Raw genomic sequence first — 24,683 nt, 5'->3', positions numbered from 1 at the left:
TTTGACTTAGAATCATATTCTTGACTAAACCCAACTTTAAAGTAAGATACTATAATTACTATAATCATATTACCGTATTGTTATTTTTTTATATTCATATTCTTTTTTTTTTCGCGCGTCAAATATTATTTTAGTATTTTTAATACAAGTACTAAATCCAAGAAGGTCAACTAATTAGACTACTAGTTATTGAGAAGAGTAAACTCAATTACCAATTAATATTGAGGGAGTACAGTAACAATTAGAAAGGGAAAAAGGTAATTTATCTGCGTACTAAAAGCAACAGTTGGTTAAGAAGCCAAATCAAAATAAAAAGGTGAGACAAACAAAATCGCCAAATGCAGGGGGCTAGTTGGGAATATGCCTTATCTTTGTTTGCTTGGTTTTCTTGTTCATTTGCAAAAATTCTTTCATTAGGATCTCTGCTTCAAGGTTTCAAGATTAAATTGCTGGTTAGTAAAACTGAAATACAAGGAAATGTAGAACTGTCAAGAGCCATCTAATAAACATTAGGTCGCTTACCCGAAAATAAAATATAGCTAAGAGAAAACACAAACAGCTTCAGCGGCTTCATTTTATTACATGTAAAAAATACAAATTATCGATGTATGATTGTGAAAAGCGTGGCAAAAGATACAAATTTCCTCTCAAGGTGAAGATAAATATTAGAATGAACAAAGAAATTGTTGAGCAAATAAAGCGTATAAATGAATTACCTCCCAAGAAAAATATGATCTTCAACTACTTATCGAAACAGATATTCCAGTTGTAGACTTTAACACGAAACTCTGATGAGTTTTCTAGCAACTGTCCGAGTTCTTTTGCAGAATTTCCGTCTTTGGCTAATAAAAGGGCAAATCCACCACCACCAGTACCGACAAGTTTATAGCCACAGCAGAAACGACTGGCGAATTCGAAAAGCCTATCGACGAATTTGTTGCTGCAATAGGGGTCCAATTCTTGATGTAGCCTCCATGCCTCTAACATTATTTTTCCGAGCTCATCAATGTCACCGTTCATCAAAGCTTCTCTTCCGATCTTGGCTAGTTCACTGAGACGTTTGATACTGGATATGAGTAAGTTGTCACGACGAAGATAACGAGTTACGACCTTCTGAAGGACTTCATTTGCAAGACGAACCTGCATAATATAAGAAATACAATGTATATGACATGGAAAACCATCTTCAACCATAAACAAAGAAAAGTGATGTATGATAGTATTAAATTTGGACTGCCAAGAGTCTATCTTGTGTTGGGTTGGTACTTGGTAGCTCATCTTTGTTTTACGCCACTAGTTTGATAGAGGACCGTTAAACTTCACCCAGTAAAGGAGGCTTCACTAAGGCATCTCATCTGAATTTCTTAGATCTCATTTCAACTATTTCTTTGAAAAAGTCTGTCGGGATGGATAAGTACCGTTTGGGAATCGAAATGACTGAGAACATGATTCCCTTGGATTCCTTAGTCTGTTTACAAACAGATAAGGAGTCCTACATCCTAGGACAAACCAATAAAGATTTTGGGTAGGTCCGGTCGTGAATGTTTGATTAAGGATTTGTGAGAATATAACCTAAACCCCTAGCGAACAAGGGGGAGGTGGAACTCAGAATAAAAGATTTACTGGGAGACACAGTTCCTTAAAAACCATATTCCATGAATTTTGGTTGCCAAAAGGACCAAGGAATTCCTTGTTCTGTTTTAGCAATCACAATTGACAATCATTTAGCTTTTTATTTGTCAAGACTTGAAAGTAACAAACACAGACTCGGTTAAGCACAAAAGAAAGAGTTCAACTTCAAGGATAAACTTACTTGGCCAGTAAACACCACCAGCAATCGTAGCTCCAAATCCGCTACCAACTGAGGTGAAGCCACAAGGGGAATGACTTGAAGCCGTAATGGTATTCCTGGAAAACTTGAAGTAAATTTAATGCCTGGGTATAAACCACCGATTTGATCCTGCCATCCTCCTCCGGTGCCCATGATTTGTTCTAAGACTAGAACAAGTTTAGCAACATTTTCGTTACTATCATCTCCTTCCATTATTTGGAGAAGTCCTTTCACAACAGCTGCTGCTAAGATACTAGAAGTACCCAAACCGCTACCACGAGGAACATTCGCCCATGTACTGATTTTCAGGCCCGCAGAAGATAGGATCTTCTTCTGAATAATACCAGAAACGATTAATGCAGATTTGACAAGTCGAAAAGGATCATCTTGATCAAATGGAGTAATAATGGATGACGGATCTCCGATGTATAATTGGTTTTCAGCATCATCAGAAATCATTATACCGCCATCTGTTGTAATCTCTATAACAGTTCCAATTGGAAGAGACCCTTCTAGACATATTGCCATATTTAGAACAGAACCGGAACGTTCCAAGCTCCAAGGAGGAGTATCACTCCAACCACCGACGAAATCAACACGGACAGGTAACTCCACTCTCACTGTTCTTGGGCATAAAGGATGGTTAGCAAGAATGTCTTCTTGACTCATTGAAGGTGAGATTCCGTTGGTCAACTCCGATAGCTGATCTGGAGAAAGAAAATATTTAGGCAAACCAAGAATGGATCGAATTTTGAGCTGTAGATAAGAAAAAAATGAAAGCTAAAAAACATGCTTGAAATGTGAAATATTTTACAAAACGGACACTCAATCGCTGCTATTCTTTGTTTACTTACCTTATCTTGATTATTTTCTCCAGTTGGAGGTTAACACAAATGGGTATAATACTATAATCCTTACCTAGGAACCCATGTTTTACAGCTGAAGCAGTTTCTTCAGCAACGGCAGCCCAAATTTTAGGCTCAACAGAGCATGCCTTTGTTTCTTCCCCACAAGCCCGAAGAAGATCAACTTCTACCTGGCAAGCCCTGCTTTGAGGGAGAATCCTCGAGTTTTGTGCTTGAAGTCTAGGACAAAGATCTAGAAAGTGCTTACAGATTTCAACTCCAGATAACTCTTTTTGCAGGATTTCTTCACACAATTGAGACAGATTTCTACCTAGCAAACCATAATCGATGCAGGCTTTAGCAATTCCAGCAGCAAGTTCTGCTTGATGATTACTGGAGGTCAAACAAAGTTTTGGAAAGTCTATGGACCTATGCAGCTCATCCAAACTGACCCGTTTCGAATTTCTCCACAAGGCAAGTTTAGATTTTTCGTTGGGTCCGATTAGACCCATGAGCCACATTCCGAAATAAAGCATCTCATCATAAGGAAGAATAGGAAAGATCTTTGCATTCCATAAGCACTTGTCCTGGATATCTGATGAGCTCCACAAATCACTTTCTTGAATACTCAAATCATGTAGAACCTGTTTCCATGGTTTCCCACAAAAGGTTCCATCCTTAGAAAGTGAAACTTTTGGATTATCACGAAGCCCACAATAGATAATAACTCTTTCAGTGCATCCTACTAAAGGGACTTCCCAAAGACAATGGCGGTCTGGCAATAAGAATCGAAATGAATCTCCTGTCAGCCTGCTATTAGAGTCCTCTGGGATATTAACACCAACAACTATAGCTTGAGAGCCTATCTGTATTCCACCTGATAGTGACGAGTCATAAATCATTGAATCCTCCCCAATTGAGACCATTGGTGAAATTTTACTTGAAAGAATAACCGCAGATGCTGCAATATCAGATGCAGTGGTAGCTGGAATCGAACATAAATGCCTTCGACCTACAAGGGCTGCATTAGACCCGCCCAAATGATCCAAAACTTCACTTGAAGTTCCAAAGTGTAAGAATGACAAGTCATCTGCCACAAAATGGAGGAAAAAAAATTAACATTTCAGAAATTAGTTGACTGTTACTAAATATATTAGTAAGAAGACTGCTAATCTGTAGCATGACATACAAGCACGGTAGCTGAACATCTGTCTCTTTCCAAGCCCATCAATCAGCTCTTTCCCCAATGGCCGGTGCTTCAACCAGTCATGTCTTGCTGGTACCCAAGCTGCAACCAGTTCCTCGTATAAACTCATCTGTTCAAGTTAAAAGATTTGATACCAGCTTACAGCCTATCATATGCAAAAAGATACAACTGAGGCATAAGTCCTACTTTAGTTTTAAGTAGTCACGTTAAATGGAACTCAAAATTATCGCAAGAAGTATGAAACTACTTGGAGTGGTTATGTGTCCTCTTAAGAACAATGAAAAATATATAAGTGATATACCGATAAAGATAACAATTCCACATACTAACGAGGGTAACAGAATCTCAAAGAGAGAGAGAGAGAGAGAGTTAAACAACATCATTTATATAAGAAATAGCAGATTCTACAGCTCTACCTACGTATAGTGTAACCAGTGTAAAACAAAGTTACTGCAAGGCTGATCAATCAGACAATTACCATAACCTACGTAAAGGTAGATCTGAGTTTTTATAAGGTCTTCATACGCTTGGGAAGTTTTAAATCACTTTCTACGTATGAGGAATTACAGCATAACAAAGACGTTTCAGGCTGTTTAGTCCTCTACTTTTTACCCTAGTTTCAATAAATAAGCCAATAGATTGTTTCTTTCTGTGAGAACAGAGCTTTCCTTGGACGTTAGTGGTTCAAGTTCATGACCCTGTATACGTCCCTCCGGTTCTACTTCCTTCTCTTTTTCTTCATTTCATTTCCTCAAATACCAAGTAAAACAAAGTAATAATTAAGTGACCCCGTTATTGGTCTACGCATTGTGTTCTGTTCACATAGGAACACTGGGCATGGTGAGACGTCTGCGTAAATATGCACAATATCTACATGTTGCTAATGTAACTAGTATATTGACAGTTAAATGGCGGCTTACCTCTTTTTTGCTTCTCAGAAGCTCAGAAATCATTGGCTGACTTGAACATGCAAGTGTAAGAAGTTCAGCCCACGCTTTACCTCTAACAGCAATTATTCCAGTATCTAGCAATGTCCTACCATCATCTAAAATTGCTTTGTTCTCAACAAGCTCATCTATGCTTGGTTTCTGTAAAAGATTATCCACTAAACTGAGGGAATAATTTTTATCCATGGTTCTAGCGTTGGATGACACGATAACACCATGGTTTGAAGCAATATCAAGTGTTATAGGGACAGTGATAATACAAGATGTGTCTTCAGGAAGAACCATAGTGGCTGCATCGAAACACGGGAGAACATCTCCAGTCATGATAAACACACCACCTGTAAAGACAAGGAAAATATCACGTGTCAGATCTTCTTTAGAAATCATTAAAGGTAGACAAAGCAACAACGAACCAAAAATTAGATTCTAGTAGGTAAACCATGAAATAACTGTTTCGGGGTATAACAATAGATGTGTTCTCACTTTTCAGTAACTCTTTCTTAATTACTTTTTCGCTTGATGTCTTTATTAGATTCTTTTAACAAGTGATGACAATGAAAAGTAGTACCACCAGGCTGAGAAACTCGTAAGTACAAACACAGGATTCGCAAGGCAATCATTTTCCACTTTCCCTTGCCAATAATTACTACATCTGTATTAATGTCAAATTTTACCACAACAAAACTGACTTTGTTCAAAGAAAAAACAGAACAAGACAACGAAGTTATATTTTCCCACGATTTGGGATGAAGGATGTACTAAATAAAGCAGTGAAAATGACAGCAAAAATGTAATAGAACAAAGAACGATTTTTGTTTCTTCAAACGAACTTACTAGCATCCATAAAGGTTTAGCTTTTGGATGTTGACGTTGGACTAGATGATATGTATGTTCATTTAACAAAAACACATTCGTTTTTCGAATAGCATATCTGTACTGGAAAATATAACCTTCTAATTTTGAGAGGAGTGTACCGATAATCTCTATGAAGAGAACAGATCGGTCTCATCCAATATTTTAGAAAGATAACTGATATGTTTACCTTCATTCTTGAAAGCTTGTCTAGCACAAGAGGAAATTGCTAGTATGTGGTCAAACAGGAGAGGGACTGGCGCATCAGGGTCATCTGCTCCTAAGTACGGTAGTGGTAGGAAAACTTTTCCCATTGGGTTAGCCCATGGGACCCTTTTTGAGTCTCCCCCAGCATGAAGCAATAATATATGCCTTTTGGCCATGAAGTTAGCCGTTGACTCTTTATCTGCTTCATACTCTGAAGTTCGACGAGGAACCGAAGATTCTGGGTTCTCATTTTCTGCATTTGCTACCTGCAGATAATACAAATCTGATTAGAGGAAAGGATAAGAGTGAAACACAAAACAAGGGAAAATTGTTTTTGTTTTACTCAAATAAGCATACTTTTCTTAACCTACTCTTATATCATTTTTAAGATTCTTATTTCTTAACTCTCAACTATGAAACCTCCTTAAGAAATTGCAATGTCATTAATACTATTAAACACAATTTAAACTACCACGAACTGCATCGGGTGGTCCTAGAGACTGTAAATGGTGGAGGGTCTAGAAAACATGATGCAACAGTTACGAAATGAAATAGTACCATCTTGTATAATTCATGTATTTATAAAACAAATAAAATTAAACATTACAACAAGTGATAAATAAGGGAGAATGCAGGCGAACTAAATATCACATGCTTCATTATGTTATTGATATTTTTGAGTTGCACCACAAGTAAGTTGTTAGATGATGAAGACTTGCATAAGAGGACTTCCTAGTATTTTAGAGTTTCAATGTTTTGGTCCCTTCGATAGCTTAGAATCTAGGGTTTCTATCTTTTAGTATTTAGATTAGGAAGTTCAAGTAATTCATAACCTGGAAGGGTTGTCATTTTTTATTCTTTCATCACAAGATAAGGTTCTTCCCACGGTACCATTAGTGTGAGAAAATTATTAGTCTCTCCAGAAAACTGCACCTTTTAAACAAAAATTATACTCCTTTTCTTACTCAAAATGCCCAAGAAATCACAATCTGATACCAAATGATTCAAACATTACCCTAATCAATGATACCCATTACTTATAATTCAACCCAAATCCCTAATTTACAGATTCAGTGTCAGAAAAAACAGCTTTTTCTCAGTTAAAATTCAACAAGTGGAAAGAATCAAAAAACAAAAAATTGTTAATTAATAAAAGTACCTGACTAGATTCAATACCTAACTTGTGAAAATGATCAACAAGTGCTGAAATAGCATTGAGAGTAGCTGCACCAGAACCAATACGTGCCCCCTGAGGATCAGGAACAGCAAGAGTAACAGTTGATTTTGCAATTTTCCCCATTCGTTTGGCACGTTTGAGTTGCCATTCGTAGAGTTCAGCTTGTTCTGGACTAGCAGCTGTTAGTACAATTGCATCCCATGTTGGAACCCTAGATGGATGTCGAACTGATAATCTTAAATGATACCATGATTTTCTCAGAATTTCTGCTAATTCTTCCTTATCCTTCCTCGCCATGATCTTCAGTTCTACTGAAATGATAAACAAATTCTGTTTTCTCTCTCTTAATAAGTCGTATTCTTCGACATTGATTTGAGATCTTAAGTTTGAAGTAGTGAGAGAAAGATAGAGACGAATTATTGGGGAAGATGAATATTGTCGTATTTTCGGTCATTAATTAGGAACGTAAGAATTACCGAAATAACTGAAGAAAGTAAACCATTTGATCCTTTCAACAAAAAAAAAAGAAAAAGTAAACCATTTGACATTGTCACTATTTGATTGCATTTTTCACATATGTAAAATGTAAAATGTAAAACGTAAAATAGAAAAGGTTTAATTTGGTTTTGACCCTCAATTTTTGACCAATTAACTTAGCCGATTTAGCCCCGTAAGTGTCTAGTTTCTTTTTAGTTTCTTTTTGGCCTAAAATTGTGTCTAGGAAGGAATTGATTTAAAGTTTGTTTAACATTTTTGTTTTTTTTTTTTTTGATGAAAGAAACATTTTTGTTTTACATAGCATTTCTGTAAACAAAAATTTTCTTTTAATTATCCAGCTCATACTTATTTCCTCATCTATCTTTTTCCTCCACTTCATCATTTTCTTTCCTCCACCTCACCTTCTTCTATCCAATATGGTTGTCATACCAATCAAATTTTTTGGCAACCTGCGAAGTAAAAAAAAAAAAAAAAAAAAAAGAAAAGAAAATTTTCTTTGTCCTTTGTCTTTCTATCTCTCTTTTCTTCTTTCTTTCCAGTTCCTTTTCTTCTTTCTTCTTTCTTCTTTCTTCTTTCTTCTTCTTTCTTCTTCCTTCTTTTTCTTCTCTGGCGAAGGTGGAGAGCTCATTCACCAGAACTTTGGTTTCCAGATGAAATGAAATTAAATCTTCAAAGTTTGGGTTGAAATATGATCTCGTCTGGTTTCAAACTAGACAAGATCTGCTTATGTCTTCAAACCACTTCTTGTGTTTGTCTGGAAATCATAGTTCCAACGAAGGAGCTCATCCCCTGTGTCAGAGAAGAGAGAAAATAGAGAGAATAAAGAAGAAGAAGAAAAAAAGAAAGACGAGAGAAAAGAAAGAACAAATTCTATTTTTTAGTTCAAAAGTCGCTGAAACTTTAAACTAAAGTCAAATCGAACTTCCGAACATAATTGGGGCCAAACAAGAGGTCCAAACACTTATAGGGCCAAATTAGCCAGTTAGTAACAAATTAGGGACCAAAACGGAATTAACCAAATTGAAAAGGTATTCCCTTTGGTTATGCTGCGCAGCAAGAAGACTCCACTCACTTGGACTTGATCCTCTTGACCTTCACCTCCTACCAGTACCTCTAACCAACTCCAATTTTCTCTCTGTTCCAGCGTAGGAGCCTGGGTATGAAAGAGCTACAGCAAAGACCCCACTATTGTGAAAGTTTGTAGATGACCACTAGATGTTTCTCGACTGTCTGCAGAAGGTCTCGTGCTCGGCCATGAACTTCATCGGTCAAGGATTCGAAAATTTCAAGCAAAACTTTGGTGGAGGGTTTCTTCTGAAATCCTATCACCCTCTCAAACCAAGAGGTTCTAGGGAGAAACCGCTACCTTAGCCTGAACCGTGAGAGGGAGAGTTTTGTAGGAAGGACAAATTGAGCAGAAACGGAAGAAGGGGAAAGGGACGCAGATGAAATAGAAAGACAGAAAGACAATAGCCATGGTGGTGGCGGTAGGAGTATGTTGTATTGTGTTCTGTTTCCCTATTTCCCAAAAAATCATAGCAAAAAAAAGTAAAAATGATGGTGCATTGGCTCATACCCACGACTGTTATAACAGCAAATATGTTTATTAATTTTTCATTGATCTCATGTCATTGACAAACGATCAAATAACAGATAAAACATGCAAACAAAACAAGAAAACAGTTGTATTACAGTTTAAATATATGCATTAGAATAATTTGTTTATTTGTTTCAGTATGCATCTGAAAAACATGAATGAAATCAATGAAGACCTGCAAAATTGGAGCTAACAGAGCTAAAAAACTAGAGGGAGATAACTAAATGAACATCGAAACAGTAAACCTTGTATTTAATCTTCACGCCACTCATTTCTGCAGTTATCATTGCAGCATTGGTAAAATGTTGACATGGGTTCATCAGCTGATCGGATTTGAAGCTGCCGGAAGTAAGCCTCCCCATTGTGACAGTTTGGGCAAGTAGCTAAATAGTTAAAAGAAAAACACAAAATTTCCAGTCAGACATAATTGAGAGAGGAAATGACATAAGAGCAAAACTGGAAGAGAAAATAATGATTTAACAGTTCATTGACGAAACTGTTAGTTAGAGGGGAAACCGATTTACTAGTCTAAGTTTGGGCAAGTGGCCTACATTAACTCCGTATTGCACTATGTAACATGGTTGCTTCTTTTCAATATTTTTTGTGGCGACTGATATGTAGGTACTCGTGTCGAATGCTAGGTCAATGTCTTTTGTCTAAAATGTCATAATAATTTATACGAAGGCAAAGGTTTTAAAGTATAAAATGCAGAAACTAGTCAACTAAGACAAAAGTAACTCGTGGGTGACGTTATAGGAGAGAAGTTAACTCACTAGGATAAACCAATAATTCATGTAAAAGTTCAATATGATCCAACCTTTAAAGAGTAAAGAGTAAAGCATTATCACAACGAATAGATGACTCGGAGTCTGAGACTTTATGGTGCACTAAACTCGAAAGAATATTCCAATGAGTCGGACATATTTTGGAATTTATAGTCTCTCTGCATCCAATATCTGAATCTTGTTCTAAGTTCTAACAGATAATCTCCTTGATAATGTATAATTTGATTCAGTCCAATTTACAATAGCAAGTGGTCTCATGGGTAATTGACCAATGGAAGTTGCTGAACGACGAAGTCATGAAACTTAAAGATCAAATGCTTCTTGAAAGATTATTATAGAAGCCCATTTTGATATAAAACAAAATCATTAAGCTAAACAAGAGTGACAAGATAATTTTTCCCGAAAATAAAATTAAAGTATCAAACGCCTCTAGAAGGAAAATATCAATTTTTTTACAAAGAAATAAGTAAAAAAATAAGTAACGAGTACACTATTGTGGTTTCCCTGTTATCACCCTTGTTCAAGTTAGTGAGCCTAAACAAGCTTGCCCGACCTTCAATATATGTACAATTACCGAATCTAGATTCTAGCATAAAAAAAAGAGGAAAGATTAAACTCTAAGTAGACTGATACGAAAGTTTCACCACAAATATACACATCTGGTGAAGCTTGTTAAAATCCTTTAGTGACTACTTAAGCTTAGGCTTAGTTTGGACTTTTGGTATTGCCGGAGCTTTAGTATACACATGGGTGGAACCATGAGAAGGGCCTAATATAAATAAGTCCAAACATTTTCGTTTTCACATAATCACATTACTTAGCTAAGATCAATTCATCCATCAGAGTAACCTATATAAACTAGCTCCCTCTATAGAAATTACTGGTTAGCCTTTCGTATACAAACACTTCCCGAAAACAGCTCCTCTCCTGCTCCTTAAAATTGTTCTAAAATTTGACCATTTATCTAGTGTTTACTTCACCAAACACTATTAGATCTGAAAAAGGCCAATAGTCTCTTCAACTCTTCATCATTAATTGTTTTTTCTAGGTATATAATTTAGTACTTAAATTTCAACTATATGAGACCAATTTTACAAGAAACTTGTGAAACAAAAGTAAATTGAGAATAGACAATTGTGAACTCCGGAATATGCATATATTCAATAGCTAGTGAGACAAACTAAACAAGATTATTTGAGAAAAACTATAGATCATCAATAATTAAAGAAGAAACCCCAAATTAGAAACAAGGTAAGAGAATTCAATGATGATGAGAATGAAGATGATACCTTGGGTTTTGGGGGCATTCTTCATGGCATCAGCACCACTGAAAACAGCTTCAATTGGTTTCTTCACAAGGTGTTGCCTTTTCTTGAGCTTAATCTGTAAACACAAGCAAGCAAATACATATGTATATTTTTTTTAGAGAGAGAAAGATATATATATATATATATATATAGAGAGAGAGAGAGAGAGAGAGAGAGAGAGAGAGAGAGAGAGAGAGAGAGAGAGAGAGAGAGGAGAGAGAGAGAGAGATGAGGAGTGTGTAACCTGATTTTCAATTTGGCAGATGTAAGGACAGGTAGAGCAAAACAACCTGCCTCTGATACCTAAATCTGGAGCCCCATACTTCAACATTGTCCCGCAAGTCGGGCAGAACTCCATTACTCTCTCTCTTCTTCCGAGTCTCTGTCAAGAACAGACGACTACACTAAAGTTGTGTTTGTTATTTGGTAGATGAATCTGAATTGGTTGAATTGAATTGGCTGAATCTGAAGTGGATGATATATGAACTATTCCTTACATAAACCCAAAACCCAACTTCTTTTAGCATACAAGGAGAGTTTTTTTTGTAGAATGCACAAAATATTATGACAATTAAATCCAAAAGCAAAACGTTCTTATATACAAAAGCATACAGAAACAACTCGCACTTTTATCCATCACATTTCAAATTATGGATTTCTCTCAAACATTACAACAAACAGGTTGTGTGCATCAATAAAATTAGTTATCTATCTTTCAAACTTACCAAGATTATTAACCGAAGTTCTACTGAGCCCTTACAAAATATTCAACAAATTAAAAAAACAGTACAAAAAGCAGCAAGATTGTGAACATTAGAATCATAAATAGCAATTTAGGTGAGGGAGAGAGAGAGAGAGAGAGCAAGAGTGGTAACCTCGTTTTTCAGCTGTTAGAGGCGGAGGGAGAGAAAATACGTTATAACGGCGAAGACAGAAACCGATTACTGAACAAGTCAGATCTAGGGTTTTCTAAACCCTAAATTCGTGTGAAGGAAGAAGAAGAAGAAGAAGAGAAAAAAAATTTCTCGGTCAGTTTTACTTTTACGAAGGGGCAAACTTGTCACCGACATATTTCAGATGGGGCATTTTTCAGACCTGTTTTAAAGTTTTGGGTTTCATTCGGCCCATCCACACAGCAAGCCCATTCAGCTGATTTATCAGATTTTGGTAAAACATAAAAACGATCACAAATTTGAGTCCAATTTCAGATTTCAAATCTGAATTTTGAAAACACATAACCTAGTACTATTGTCCACCAAAAAGATGAGTCTAGGGTTATCGAATGGGTCTGTACTCGTGCCTTCATTTTAACCGTTTTACAAAGAGAAATCGTGAGGATGAGAAGTGGCAAGTACTTATTCGATTGCATTATTTATAGTTCATCCTTAACATTGCATCATTTATAGTTCATCCTCAACGTGCATTGCTTTTAGCGAGTCAGGCATGGTCGTTTTGTTCAAATCCATTTAAATATCGAGCGCCCTACCTGTAAACTCATTTACTAATCGCGGAAGATACACTCTACATCTAGTAAGTTCTGACAGGTTCTTTCAATAATAACCATCTGCAAACAAAATCTGTGCTTTGATAGAGAATCCAATGGAGAACAGGAACCAGACACACTAAGACCTGCAAATCAGATCCTTCTTTGTGGACCTGTAGTAGAACTAGGAGCCAGAATTTGTACTTCACATAAATCAGTCCAACCAGTGCAGATTTAAGATATGTGCAAGAACTTGAATATTTCAACTATAGCATTCGAGCAAACGTAGAACGGATAGACTATCTCATAACAACATATCAACCAAGGACAGAAGTTTTTTGAAGCTTCATTTCTTAACTGAACTAAAATCAGCAAAAAATATAACACAAATTTATTTATGGGACATAAGATATTACATAATAAATTACAATTAGAGGTGAAACACAAGGAAGTTTATTCATAACCAACATCATAAGATCCAATACAAACTTCCAAGCACAACAAAGTTTTTCAATTGATGAAGATTTTATGTACAAGATGAACACCTTGACGAGACATACTTACATAACCAATGAGATAGATAGAAGATGGAATGATATGAGATTTACCAATTTTCCTTCACGATCTTTGACTTCTCAAGTATGAATTTCCCTTCTTTGTACTTCTGTGATTCCTCGTAAGCACGTTCATATTTCCAACCCAAGACTTGGCAGCAATCACAGCAAGAAACGTCAGCTACTGTATGAAGCCCCGTCATTAGATGTCGGTCTTCTTTAGGTCCCGTTACTATGTTCATTGCATGAGAAAATAGAAAGGCTCGACCATGCCTCCCCTAAATATAAAAAGTTTCGGGAAAGAAGTTCAAAGGGGAACTCTAATTCGGTAAAATTATAAGACTAACTAGAGTAACATCACAATGATAACTCCACACCGAGCTAAACAAATTGGATTTGGTGGGGATATAATTCATTGTATTAAAAGCACATGGAATAGAAAACTAGCACCAAAAATATATAAATAAAGTAAACCTGAAGTTTGAAATCAAAGTAATCATTTTCAGGTTTTAGTTCAATATTATCTCATTACAAATACAGTATTGAACTTAATGCCCCACAAGTTTTTGAGTGATAAAATACTGTCCGGAACCGCTTTGTATCCAAGGTCTTTGTGGATGGGCTCGAGACTCAGTCTCGACTCAGCTCGAATCGAGCCCGATCAAAAGCAAATCTGTTCCAAGTGACTCAGGAGAGAATGCAATTTACATAAATAACTTGCAATGCCTCGAATTCTTCTTTTCTCCTCACATTTTTCTGTCTAGAAAAAAAGAGGGGAACTCGGGTGAGGTTATCGCTATCCAAGCCAAGTGCCAAGTTACTTAGGAGTCCGACTATTTAGTTCTGACAACTCATTTTCGGGTAGCAAAATCGAACATCAATAATTTCTAGCCTCTCTCTCTCTCTCTCTATACCATCACTCAGTTTCCTTTTCCACTATCCATTACTACATGCACTAACATTACCCATCAAAATCACCAATCAGATATGAACTATAAGACAATATTAAAGAAAAGGACAACTACTTGTTACCAAATTCTGAAACAGATAAATCAAAATCACATCATAAAGATAACGAGATTAAGCGTGAAAACCAGTATAAGAATTATACCTGAAAAGCTTTAGACACTACATCATCATGATAAGCAACATGGTTTCTGCAATTACAGCAACTATACAACCGAGGTCCAACCAATTCAGCCATTAATCAGAAAAATGAAGCTTATATCATTAACAAACTCCTTCCTTTTACTGAGATAAGAAAAAACACAAACCCCAAACCTTTACTAATCACAATCAAAAGGTTCAAACAAAATACAATTACATTAAAATCCAAAACACAATTTGAGAGTGATCATACCAAACAAACCCTCACTTCTGGTTCCAATTCCACTTCAACTAAAAACCCTTGAAGCCTTCTTCAACACAATTTCTGCTAAGCAAGCAAAAGAGTGAAAATGAATGATTAAAGAAGGATTAATCATAAGATTGAGTAAGGGATTCAACTAAGATATTATAATTAAATCAAGTGGGGTTGACAAAGATGGGTTTGATTCCAAGAGTAAACTAAAAGAAATCAGGAACAAGAGTTACCAGAATACAAGAAAACCCAGTAAATTAAAATACTTTTTTTGGATAGAGATGGATGATGATCTAACTTCAAATAAATACCCGAATCACAAAACAATAAAAAACAAAGAACCCTAGATCAAATTTCTCACCTAAATAACAAAAGCTAAAAGATTTAAACAAAACCCTTATTTGTTGCTTGAAGATTAGGATTTCTTTCTTCTTACCTACTTATCTTGAGGTCAAAAAATAGCTAAAGAAACAATTATATAATGACATGAAAGTAAACTGATTAGACTCTCAATTATTTGGGTTGCCCATTTTGCCATTGATCTATGGTGTTTGAGAAATTTAGAGAGAGAGGAGAGTTTGCTGACCTTCTCACAAGTTGTAAGAAAGAAGGGAAGAACTTTGGAAGTGGTAAGACTGAAATATGACAACTTGCATATCTAGTAGAGATTTATAATGGGCCGAGTGGGAGGTTCGGCCCGGCCCTGTAGTTTATCAGTGTGATACGGCATGGTCTATGGGAAATTTTGTACACATGAAACTTTTTTTTTGTTGAGATACACATGAAACTTGTGACAAATACATGTTACAACACCAAAACCCTTACTACTATGAAACATGATAAAAGTTACCCGCCTTGGTCACTCCCATGTACACCACCTTGTCTATGCGGCCAACAAGACGAAAGATTTTTTGGTCTTTTCGTGCACTTATGGGAGGTGTGAAAAGACAAAAATGCCCTTTGTTTATTCTAAAACGGTATGGATGTTGCTCAGGCATTGACTTTATCAGCGGTGTACAACTATACACACAAACATATTAGCCGTAAACCGCACTCACGGAACTATGCTAAATTAGAACAGAAAGTAATGTATGTAAATCACTTGACCTTTTTTTTTTGTTGAACTATGTAAATCACTTGACTTGGTATTTTAATGAAGAAGGCTTTATGTGTAATATCACTCGACTTAATTGTTAGTATCAAACAAACCAAGTTAGTGAAACTCACAACTTCCATATATTTTAATGAGAAGAGAAATATCCTTATCAATATGATTTGCCTTCTCTATTTTTTTTTTGATTGATGAACACAAAAGGTAACCCAAGAAAATTAAGAGTTCTTACAGACTATAACTTTATGTACAGGATTGACTTTTGAATAGCCAGCTAGAAGATGCTCCTCTTGTTATGATCCCTATTGCAATATGTTTTGCCTTCTGTTTGTGTGTTTATGATATCCCATCCTGCCTGCAGGCTACTACCTTACTTAGCACATTTAATGTCAATGGGCCATAACACATGATCCATGATCGCCCCTCCCCTTATTAACAAAAATTGTTTCCTTTTTTTTTTGTTGAAATTACAAAAATTGTTTCCACTTCTCAAATCTTAAAAGGCTCGCCTAACAAATCTCAAAACTACTATCGAAAAACTACCAAGTTAGAGCACTGCGAGATGTATAAGAGAAATTTTGTAATAAGAAAGGTCATGGTTTTGGAGCATCCAAATATACAAGCTATGCTTTAGGTGTCCCATACAAAGCTTCTTGAAATTGTACTCTCGCCCATCTAATACAAAGCCAACACATTAGATATTGTCATCCATTCTTAAGCTTCTCATTACATAAGCATCTCGACTACTATCGAGCGATTGGGTTAAAAACCATCAGTGTCTAACTATGTCATCACTAGTTTTGTGCTCAAATCACACACATTGCACTTCAATAGCTAAATCCTCTTAACGGTAGAAGTTCTTTTGTATAGAGTCTCCTATATGTGCAGCTCCTTCACCAAGGGATGTCATCACAAATACACCATTGCCAGGAGTACCCCAAGTTATACCTTAGGAGAAGGGAGTCCGTGCAGCATGTCCTCTGACATGTCCTATATCGACTCTAAGTGTTGCGCTCTACAGTATTGTTTCAATATTTTTACCACACTAAATATCATTCTTTTTTCCATGTGGTTGTTAAAATTATCACTTTTCTCCTTTTCCTATTGGTTTTTACAATTTAAGAAAATAAATATTATGAAAAGATGCATTTCTACACCTACTATTGTTTTCCATATTGGACAGTCTTTTTTATTTTCTAGTGTGACAATTCCAATTGAAGAAACAATAGAACATCTATGTTTTCTATTTAAACCAATAGCAACCTCTCTTTGTTATCGGTCTATTTTCAGTTATTTAAAGTTGTTTATGAACCACATAATCAACACAAGAAATGAGATGTAAAAGTTGTTAGACTCTCACACACGCTAGTTAAGTCAGTTTGTACTCATTTCGAGGCCGACTTTCAATTGAATACCCAATCAAACTTGCAAAGGCGCTCACTATAGGCAAAATTTGTGAGATGATCATGTGCAAAAGAAGCGCCTTTAACAATAAAAGGAGGTGCCTCTTATATTACCCAAAGCCTACAGCGCATAATTGCAGCAGACCCCCTCCCTCAAAAATTTGAGGGGAGCGCATTTGGAACGGAGCGTCTATAGCAAATTCCCTCAAGGCCCCTCCCTCAACGTATTGATAAGTGAGATATAATGTGTATTATGAGTCAAGCTATTTGTTGGGTGGTCTTAGGCCTCTCTTACCTCAAAAGCTAGCTCAAGAGGTAAGGCTTCTCCCACACTTATTAACGCATCTCCTGATCCTTCCACAACCAATGTGGGATTAACCTGACTATCAAAATTCATTTTACCTTTAATTGTTCTGGTTCTGGATCTGGATCTGGATCTGGTTCTGGCTAAATTTACTACTAATAACCAAACTTCAACTTATGTTAGGTGGAGCCAGTCAAGGAGAGGCTAAAAGGAATCAAAAGGCTCCCTTTCTTCTAAATACTCCACGGAATCTCTCTCTCTCTAGCTAGCACACAATGGAATCTCAAGAACAGATAACATCTCCTCTGCGTAAGTAATTTCATTACTTTCTCTCTCTGTCTAAAAACTTCATCATAATTTATGTCTAAGAACTTCTCTCTGTTTTCATCTCTACAGTTACAGGAATCAAAGAAGAACCGAATAAAGATTACCCATCTTCATCTTCATCATCATCAAAACCCATTGAAATTTATGAAGAAGAAGAAGAAGAAAATTCACCAATCAAACAAGTAGCATTAACAGTACCAGTAACAGATGATCCAAATCTACCTGTTATAACATTTCGAATGTGGGTTTTAGGAACCCTTTCATGTATTCTTCTATCATTTTTAAACCAATTTTTCTGGTTTAGAAAAGAACCATTAACAATTACTGCAATTTCAGCACAAATTGCTGTTGTTCCTCTTGGACATTTAATGGCTTCATTAATCACTGATCGTATTTTCTTCAAAGATACTAAATGGGAATTCACTTTAAATCCTGGTCCTTTTAATATTAAAGAACATGTTTTAATCACCATTTTTGCTAATTCTGGTGCTGGTACTGTTTATGCTATTCATATTGTCACTGCTGTTAGGATCTTTTACAAAGAGAAACTCACTTTCTTTGTTTCACTGATCGTTGTAATCACTACCCAAGTAAGAATTTCTTAAAAAGTTCAGATTTTTATATCAAATTTGTTGTTTTTGATTGATTCGATTAAGTGGGTATTGATTTGTTTGACTGGTAGGTGTTGGGATTTGGTTGGGCTGGAATTTTCCGGCGGTATTTGGTTGAACCAGCAGCTATGTGGTGGCCGGCAAATCTTGTCCAGGTCTCCTTATTCAGGTGAGTTTGTTCTGTCAGTTTTCCGATTGGTCTCCATGGATATGGTCAAGTTATTATTCAGTGTTAGTTGGCAGAATTAATATCTCACAAATTATTTTCTGGCAATTATTGAATTAGAAAAAGAAAATAATCTACATACTGATACAGTGTTAACAGGTCTAGCTTATTAAGATACACCAGTTTGGCATGTAACTGTTGGATTTACAAACCTACTAAACAACCCGATTGTTTGTTCTTGTTGGTTGGGAATATGATGGTTACTTGGTTATTGGAGATTAGTGTTAACACTAATATGTCTTGTTTTTAATTGTATCAAGTAAAATAGCTATGGCTAAAATTTAATATAGAATAGTAGGATGGAAAGAAAGTTAGGACTTTGAAAAACATGGGACTCACTATGTAGAGTATGTCAACAAAGGACTGAATCCAGATACAATCATACAATTTGTTTAAGTCGAGGGGATCGGCTATCAACCACTATTTTAGCAACTTCATTAGATCGATTGCTTTCTATAACACACTACTACTTAATAGTATTGTAGTAATTTTAAGTTTTTTGTTTATGCCATTAAAACAAGTAAAGTACATCGAATTTAGACATGTTAGAGCAAAGTCAATGAAATTTGTAACTTCTAAAATTTATTCCCTAGAGAGCCCCATTTATTGGGGGAGGGGAAACATTTATTACGGCTCGAAATTTAATTGATGAAAAAAATGTAAATGAACATCGTGCTACTTTTTAATTTAGCATTGTACACTTATAAGTTGACTAAAAACATGAAATAGATTAATTAATTTTCAAACATCTTTTTTTTTTTTTTGTTGAAACTTTCAAATATCTTTTTGATACAAAAATTACTTTTACCATGTTAGTTCTTTTAACCCTTAATACTCCATTTAGTTGCAGTCAGAGACAGCTCAGACAAGTTTGTCCTTGGCAGGTAGTAACGGGACCCATGAATTTGATATCTGATCTGCTGGAGCATATCAGATTGGCTCCATGTAGATAGATATAAGGGGTTCTAAGAATTAGGATCCGTTTGTGGGAAGATACATCCACCACAAGTCAACAAAACGTAACTTCATCAACAATCATTTGTCCAAGTGGTTGAAAGTGTTGACATAAATTCCAAAACTGGTCCCAGATTGTGTAGTTATTACTTGTCACCGTTACGAGAAACGATTGTTTACAAATGACAAAACGACAATTATAACGTATAACAAAAATAATAGGAAATAATGTTGAAAATGTTGGTGTAACACAGTAAAGTTTTAGAATAAAATAGTAGTAATCTTGTTTGGGAAGTGGATGTCCAACAATGGCATAGAAAGATGGCGAAAGGTTAAGTTCCAAAAATGAGATTATGTATAGGTACTTGCCTTGCTTAAGTGACATTCTTGTTGATCATGTACGAATTACATCTGCAGGGCACTACATGAGAAAGAAGAAAGACCGAAAGGTGGATTATCACGAACTCAATTCTTCGTTGTCGCCTTCATTTGCAGCTTCGCCTACTACGTCTTTCCCGGCTATCTCTTCCCAATGTTAACATCCCTTTCGTGGGTCTGTTGGGTTTTCCCCACATCGGTTCTAGCCCAACAACTAGGCTCGGGCCTTAAAGGCCTTGGGCTAGGCGCAATTGGGCTCGATTGGTCCTCTATCTCATCTTACCTTGGAAGCCCACTAGCAAGTCCATGGTTTGCTACTGCAAATATAGCTGTTGGTTTTGCTTTCATAATGTATGTTGTTACACCAATTGCTTACTGGTTCAATTTCTACAAGGCCAAGAACTTCCCTATATTCTCGGACGGTCTCTTCACATCTACCGGCCAAACATACAATATTACTGGTATCATCGACAAAAAATTTCACCTAGATGTAGCGGCTTATGAGAAGAATGGGCCTCTCTATCTTAGCACTTTCTTTGCAATGACTTATGGTGTTGGCTTTGCTGCTCTTAGTTCCATGATCGTTCACGTTATCCTCTTTCATGGAAGGTAATATATACTTTTAACAACAATTTTAAGCTTGAATTTGTAGATCTAAAGAGAGACGCTTTTCAAAAATTTGTTTGCATGAATTACTGCAGCGAAATATGGCAACAAAGTAAATCGGCTTTCAAAGACAAGAAGGTAGATATACACACAAGACTAATGAGAAAGTACAATCAAGTCCCCGAGTGGTGGTTTGTGTGCATACTAATAGGTAACATTGGAGCTACAATCTTCGCTTGTGAATACTACAATGACCAACTTCAACTTCCATGGTGGGGTGTTTTATTAGCTTGTGGCCTTGCCATTTTTTTCACTCTCCCAATTGGGATTATCACTGCAACCACAAACCAAGTAAGATTTCATATATATAGGTTTAAGACATTGGTAGATCATTATTGTTTGAATAGTAAACTAACAATAGTTGAAAACCCATTTTGTTTTTTAGACACCGGGATTAAACATCATAACCGAGTACATAATTGGGTACTTATACCCGGGCCGACCAGTTGCAAATATATGCTTCAAGGTGTATGGGTACATTAGTATGACACAAGCAATCTCTTTTCTTCAAGATTTCAAGCTTGGTCATTACATGAAGATTCCTCCTAGAACAATGTTCATGGCACAAGTAAGTTTTCCTAGGGTTTTTCCTTCTAATATTCATCTAAAAAATTATATACATATTCATGTTTTACTTACTTCCATGACTTGGGTAGGTTGTAGGAACACTTATAGCTGCTTTGGTTTACCTTGGAACTGCATGGTGGCTCATGGACTCCATCCCTAATATCTGCAATACTAACCTACTTGCCCCTGACAGCCCGTGGACTTGCCCGGGTGACCATGTCTTCTACGATGCATCAGTTATATGGGGCTTAATTGGGCCTCGTAGAATCTTTGGGGATCTTGGCACTTACGAAGCGGTGAACTGGTTCTTTTTAGCCGGGGCCATTGCTCCTGTCTTGGTTTGGTTGGCCTATAGGGCCTTCCCAAATCAACACTGGATTAGCTTGATCAATATGCCTATACTAATTGGTGCAACAGGACAGATGCCTCCAGCAACTGCTGTGAACTACGTTAGCTGGATCCTTGTTGGGTTCTTATCGGGTTTTGTCGTGTTTAGATATCGACAAGATTGGTGGCGTAGACATAACTATGTTCTTTCGGGTGCTCTCGATGCGGGCTTGGCTTTCATGGGGGTGCTTTTGTATTTATGCTTGGGGTTTGAAGAAATTAGTCTTAGTTGGTGGGGAAGTGATTTAGATGGGTGTCCATTAGCTTCTTGTCCTACAGCCAAAGGTGTAGTGGTTGATGGTTGCCCTGTCTTCTAATGATTTTATCATCTTCATGAAGAAGAACAAGAAGAATTCTATTGGTTTTCAATTCAATTTGCTTCCATTTGTGTATATAAATAATTTGTTAAAGGATTTTATGTTCAAAGTTTGTGATGAATCATTATTTGCTTGGTCACCATGTTTGGATTAGATCTCCACTTGGAGAAGTCACATAAGCACTTTACTGTTTAATTCATAAAGAAAAAAGCACTTTACTATTTATGGACTTCTTCAGGAGGGGGCGGATCTTAAAGATTTCTCTGGCCCTGTTTTGCTTATCTTTATGTTGGTTAACAACTTCTAGTAATTTCAACAAAAAGAAAAAAACAACTTCTAGTCTTTCTTATTTCTTATAAAAATAAAGTTTTGCCGATCCACAAATGGATAATAAGAAAGAAATAATCAAATAACTAACAACACTATGATACATCAAAATTACTACACAATGGGTCTTCGGGTTGTTGGCCTAGAACATAGCCCGTACGGTACTCCTGTGTTCCATATCTGAAAATTGGAGCATACCATTCTGATGTTAGTATCAGTTAACTTCTCTGTCTTACTACTTTATTTCTTTCCCGAAGAAATTTTAAATATTTTTGCTAAAACGAGAAAAAATCCCGTCTTTGTCCAAGTGGGGGAAAAGAATTTCTATCAGTAGAGAATTTTATTATTTCCCTTTGCATAGTAAAGATCATTTTCCCATAACTAAATGATTTTAAAAATTAAGGGGACACCGGTCAAAAGGTTGTTACTTGTTTGCATCCGGAGATTTTATTAACTCGGGTCAAATGGCTATATTATCTAATTATCTTCTATTCTCATCCGTTTACTCCCAATTAGAACACCAAATAAAAGCAGTGCATAAACTCAGTGACTAACCCATATGACAACCAAGGTACCAATGCATAAATTCACTGACCACATTTTCTCTCTTAAACTATAATGTATCTATATATATATAGATAAATGGAGTAGTACTTAAAAGAACTTCCTTAAATGAAGCAAGGAACTGAATGATGAAATGGGTATCTTATAAAACTGAACTCTGGGGGTAGAGACAAAAAGATTGTGAGATCAGTTGGACCTAGCAAATAGAGAGAGAAGTACAAGAGATGGATGCTAATAGAGAGAGACGGTGCTAATAGAGAAAGGAGCGGTTGGGTCTAGTGCTAACAGAGATTGATGCTAACAACCTTTTGACCCAGTACCTTTAGAAGCACTCTTATTTTATTAATACAACAATATTGGAGTAATACAATTTGAACAAATGGATTAAGAAAGAAAATAGGACATTTATTCTCGTGGTAGAAAGAATAACAACATATTTAACAACATACTAGGTGAAAGAACTCTTGTAGATAATGTCTTTCTGCTGTCATTACCAAATCATAAGATCCAAAAACAGTACTACTAGTTGATATTCAGATCTGGGTAATTAATCCTGATTTTCACCTGATTACAGCAAAGATCAGTATACCAATGACGGCTGAAATTGAGGTTGAAAAAGCTTTTAATGGTGAAGAAGAAGAAGAAGTTGAGGGGATGGAACCAAAAACAGTAGAATAAGTAGGTGAAGTATCTGGTAATGATCCTTGTGGAGAAAATGAAGGAGGAAGAGCTGATCCATTAGCAAATAAGACTGAAATTGCAAGTTTTTGTGATTTTTGACAGTGTCCATCTACACCACTTGTGAAGTAAAATCTTCCTTCTGATGTTATGTTGAAGAGAGAATTACCATTGTCCATATACAAGATTGGATTTTTTATGTTACAGGTTTTGAATGATTGTTCTGATACTTGAATTACTGAATCTTGAGTTGGTGGATAGAGAAATACTGCATCAAAATAGAAAGATTAAACAGAGAGAGTAAGAATTATGGGTTTGATCTAGTTTAAAATCAAAGAAGAAGATCAATGGGTTATATCCATTCTATGTTATTTGTTGCAATTATGTAGTAAAAATTTGAGATCAATGAAGCAAATTAATGAAGAGATGCAAAGAGAGAGATAGAGAGAGAGGGTAGTGAGAGAAAGAACTTACAGAGAGAATCACCAATCTTAAAATTGTGATTCTTGGGCCAATTGGTATAGACATTTGGTTTAGCTGAAGTGGGTATCCCCCAGGAATCCAAATCACCCACTTTGTATTGATAACAAAAGACATTTCTCTGGAACAAAACAAGAAACTCAATTACTAAGAAAAGTTGATTCTTTGAAATTCTAAGACCACCCATCTCTCTCTCCTTTCTCTTTCTAGAATTGACCTAAAATTTTGAAACTTGTTGGGGGTCTCACAGAGATAGTATAGTGTATGTTAGAGACGGGGATTATAAGAGAAAAGAAGGTAATGTAGTAAGTTGCCCACACTGACAGATTGGAGAATACTCAGAATTTTGAAATGTGGGCTGGTATTCACCAATTAGTAGGACCCATTGAGGAGCATTGTTAGGGCAAAAAATTCATGTCGGTGAAATCTTGACCATCAAAAGTCTGAAAGTTTGTAAGATGGTCAACAAATATGAAAAGGTCAAAATAAGTGGGGTACCAATAATTTTTCTCCCAAAAAAATTTTGGGTAGAGAAAATAATTACTAGTTACTATTGTATTCACTACCACCACTTTTCCTCGTGTGTGGTTGTGGGTGGTCATTGTTTGCGATCTTATATCGAGACGAAGATTGCTTTGCCTGGATCTAAAACCCTTAGACACAGAGGAAGCAACATTTGTTTTTACCAGATAAGAGAGAGTACCCAAGCTATAGAAGTTCTGACCACTAAAAC

General features: G+C 36.1%; 5 protein-coding genes across 13 annotated transcripts; 1 reads left to right on the top strand and 4 right to left on the bottom strand.

Annotated features, from left to right (window-relative positions):
- Nucleotides 1-547: 547 nt before the first annotated feature.
- On the bottom strand, nt 548-8,049 carry FKGP (L-fucokinase/GDP-L-fucose pyrophosphorylase). The gene is made up of 7 exons (XM_086645538.1): nt 7,049-8,049; nt 5,873-6,155; nt 4,804-5,168; nt 3,866-3,992; nt 2,750-3,766; nt 1,814-2,538; nt 548-1,140 (listed from the first exon to the last, which is right to left on the bottom strand). Exons 1-7 carry the CDS (start codon nt 7,361-7,363, stop codon nt 742-744), a joined length of 3,231 nt encoding a protein of 1,076 aa, XP_086501664.1. The 5' UTR covers nt 7,364-8,049; the 3' UTR covers nt 548-741.
- Nucleotides 8,050-9,252: 1,203 nt separating this feature from the next.
- On the bottom strand, nt 9,253-12,310 carry LOC147534639 (uncharacterized). 5 transcript variants are annotated; one of them, XM_086645537.1, is made up of 4 exons: nt 12,129-12,310; nt 11,498-11,635; nt 11,236-11,329; nt 9,253-9,544 (listed from the first exon to the last, which is right to left on the bottom strand). In XM_086645537.1, the coding sequence occupies exons 2-4, from the start codon at nt 11,609-11,611 to the stop codon at nt 9,414-9,416; spliced, it is 339 nt and encodes a 112-aa protein (XP_086501663.1). In that variant the 5' UTR covers nt 11,612-11,635; nt 12,129-12,310; the 3' UTR covers nt 9,253-9,413. The 5 variants fall into 5 exon arrangements, with proteins under 5 accessions (XP_086501663.1, XP_086501659.1, XP_086501660.1 ...); XM_086645533.1 differs by having other exon boundaries at nt 11,498-11,745; nt 12,129-12,309; XM_086645534.1 differs by having other exon boundaries at nt 11,498-11,739; nt 12,129-12,309.
- A 797-nt stretch (nt 12,311-13,107) lies between these two features.
- Nucleotides 13,108-15,297, bottom strand: LOC147534638 (protein yippee-like At4g27745). 5 transcript variants are annotated; one of them, XM_086645527.1, is made up of 4 exons: nt 15,237-15,297; nt 14,651-14,722; nt 14,402-14,541; nt 13,108-13,568 (listed from the first exon to the last, which is right to left on the bottom strand). In XM_086645527.1, exons 3-4 carry the CDS (start codon nt 14,492-14,494, stop codon nt 13,341-13,343), a joined length of 321 nt encoding a protein of 106 aa, XP_086501653.1. In that variant the 5' UTR covers nt 14,495-14,541; nt 14,651-14,722; nt 15,237-15,297; the 3' UTR covers nt 13,108-13,340. The 5 variants fall into 5 exon arrangements, with proteins under 5 accessions (XP_086501653.1, XP_086501657.1, XP_086501658.1 ...); XM_086645531.1 differs by having other exon boundaries at nt 14,651-14,724; nt 15,241-15,257; XM_086645532.1 differs by lacking the exon at nt 15,237-15,297 and adding an exon at nt 15,087-15,211.
- A 2,030-nt stretch (nt 15,298-17,327) lies between these two features.
- On the top strand, nt 17,328-22,043 carry LOC147534637 (oligopeptide transporter 7-like). The gene is made up of 7 exons (XM_086647564.1): nt 17,328-17,777; nt 17,865-18,385; nt 18,478-18,575; nt 20,004-20,573; nt 20,666-20,921; nt 21,016-21,198; nt 21,287-22,043. The coding sequence occupies exons 1-7, from the start codon at nt 17,744-17,746 to the stop codon at nt 21,899-21,901; spliced, it is 2,277 nt and encodes a 758-aa protein (XP_086503690.1). The 5' UTR covers nt 17,328-17,743; the 3' UTR covers nt 21,902-22,043.
- Nucleotides 22,044-23,098: 1,055 nt separating this feature from the next.
- LOC147534636 (early nodulin-like protein 8) lies at nt 23,099-24,271 on the bottom strand. Its single transcript, XM_086647563.1, has 2 exons — nt 23,945-24,271; nt 23,099-23,738 (listed from the first exon to the last, which is right to left on the bottom strand). The coding sequence occupies exons 1-2, from the start codon at nt 24,135-24,137 to the stop codon at nt 23,353-23,355; spliced, it is 579 nt and encodes a 192-aa protein (XP_086503689.1). The 5' UTR covers nt 24,138-24,271; the 3' UTR covers nt 23,099-23,352.
- Nucleotides 24,272-24,683: the final 412 nt, after the last annotated feature.

This window comes from Eschscholzia californica, unplaced genomic scaffold (assembly GCF_041429995.1).
Source record: "Eschscholzia californica isolate CP2 unplaced genomic scaffold, dmEscCali1.0.p SCAF_6, whole genome shotgun sequence".
NCBI lineage: Eukaryota > Viridiplantae > Streptophyta > Magnoliopsida > Ranunculales > Papaveraceae > Eschscholzia > Eschscholzia californica.
Note: the sequence above shows the minus strand (reverse complement) of the source record. Positions and strands in the feature narration are given on the sequence as shown.

Bases quoted from the DNA above. Each gene is read 5' to 3' on its own strand.
- FKGP (XM_086645538.1), bottom strand. From the start codon at position 7,363: ATGGCGAGGAAGGATAAGGAAGAATTAGCAGAAATTCTGAGAAAATCA. The intron at 3,993-4,803 runs GTAAGCCGCCAT...TAACTTGAACAG, and splicing joins TTCTGAGAAGCAAAAAAGAG to ATGAGTTTATACGAGGAACT. The intron at 1,141-1,813 runs GTAAGTTTATCC...TATATTATGCAG, and splicing joins TGGTGGTGTTTACTGGCCAA to GTTCGTCTTGCAAATGAAGT.
- LOC147534639 (XM_086645537.1), bottom strand. From the start codon at position 11,611: ATGGAGTTCTGCCCGACTTGCGGGACAATGTTGAAGTATGGGGCTCCA. The intron at 11,330-11,497 runs GTTACACACTCC...TTGTGTTTACAG, and splicing joins TCTGCCAAATTGAAAATCAG to ATTAAGCTCAAGAAAAGGCA. The intron at 9,545-11,235 runs GTATCATCTTCA...TTAACTATTTAG, and splicing joins GAATGCCCCCAAAACCCAAG to CTACTTGCCCAAACTGTCAC.
- LOC147534638 (XM_086645527.1), bottom strand. From the start codon at position 14,494: ATGGCTGAATTGGTTGGACCTCGGTTGTATAGTTGCTGTAATTGCAGA. The intron at 13,569-14,401 runs GTATAATTCTTA...TTTTATATTTAG, and splicing joins TAGTGTCTAAAGCTTTTCAG to GGGAGGCATGGTCGAGCCTT.
- LOC147534637 (XM_086647564.1), top strand. From the start codon at position 17,744: ATGGAATCTCAAGAACAGATAACATCTCCTCTGC. The intron at 18,386-18,477 runs GTAAGAATTTCT...TTTGACTGGTAG, and splicing joins TCGTTGTAATCACTACCCAA to GTGTTGGGATTTGGTTGGGC. The intron at 20,922-21,015 runs GTAAGATTTCAT...TTTGTTTTTTAG, and splicing joins TCACTGCAACCACAAACCAA to ACACCGGGATTAAACATCAT.
- LOC147534636 (XM_086647563.1), bottom strand. From the start codon at position 24,137: ATGGGTGGTCTTAGAATTTCAAAGAATCAACTTTTCTTAGTAATTGAG. The intron at 23,739-23,944 runs GTAAGTTCTTTC...ATTTTGATGCAG, and splicing joins TAAGATTGGTGATTCTCTCT to TATTTCTCTATCCACCAACT.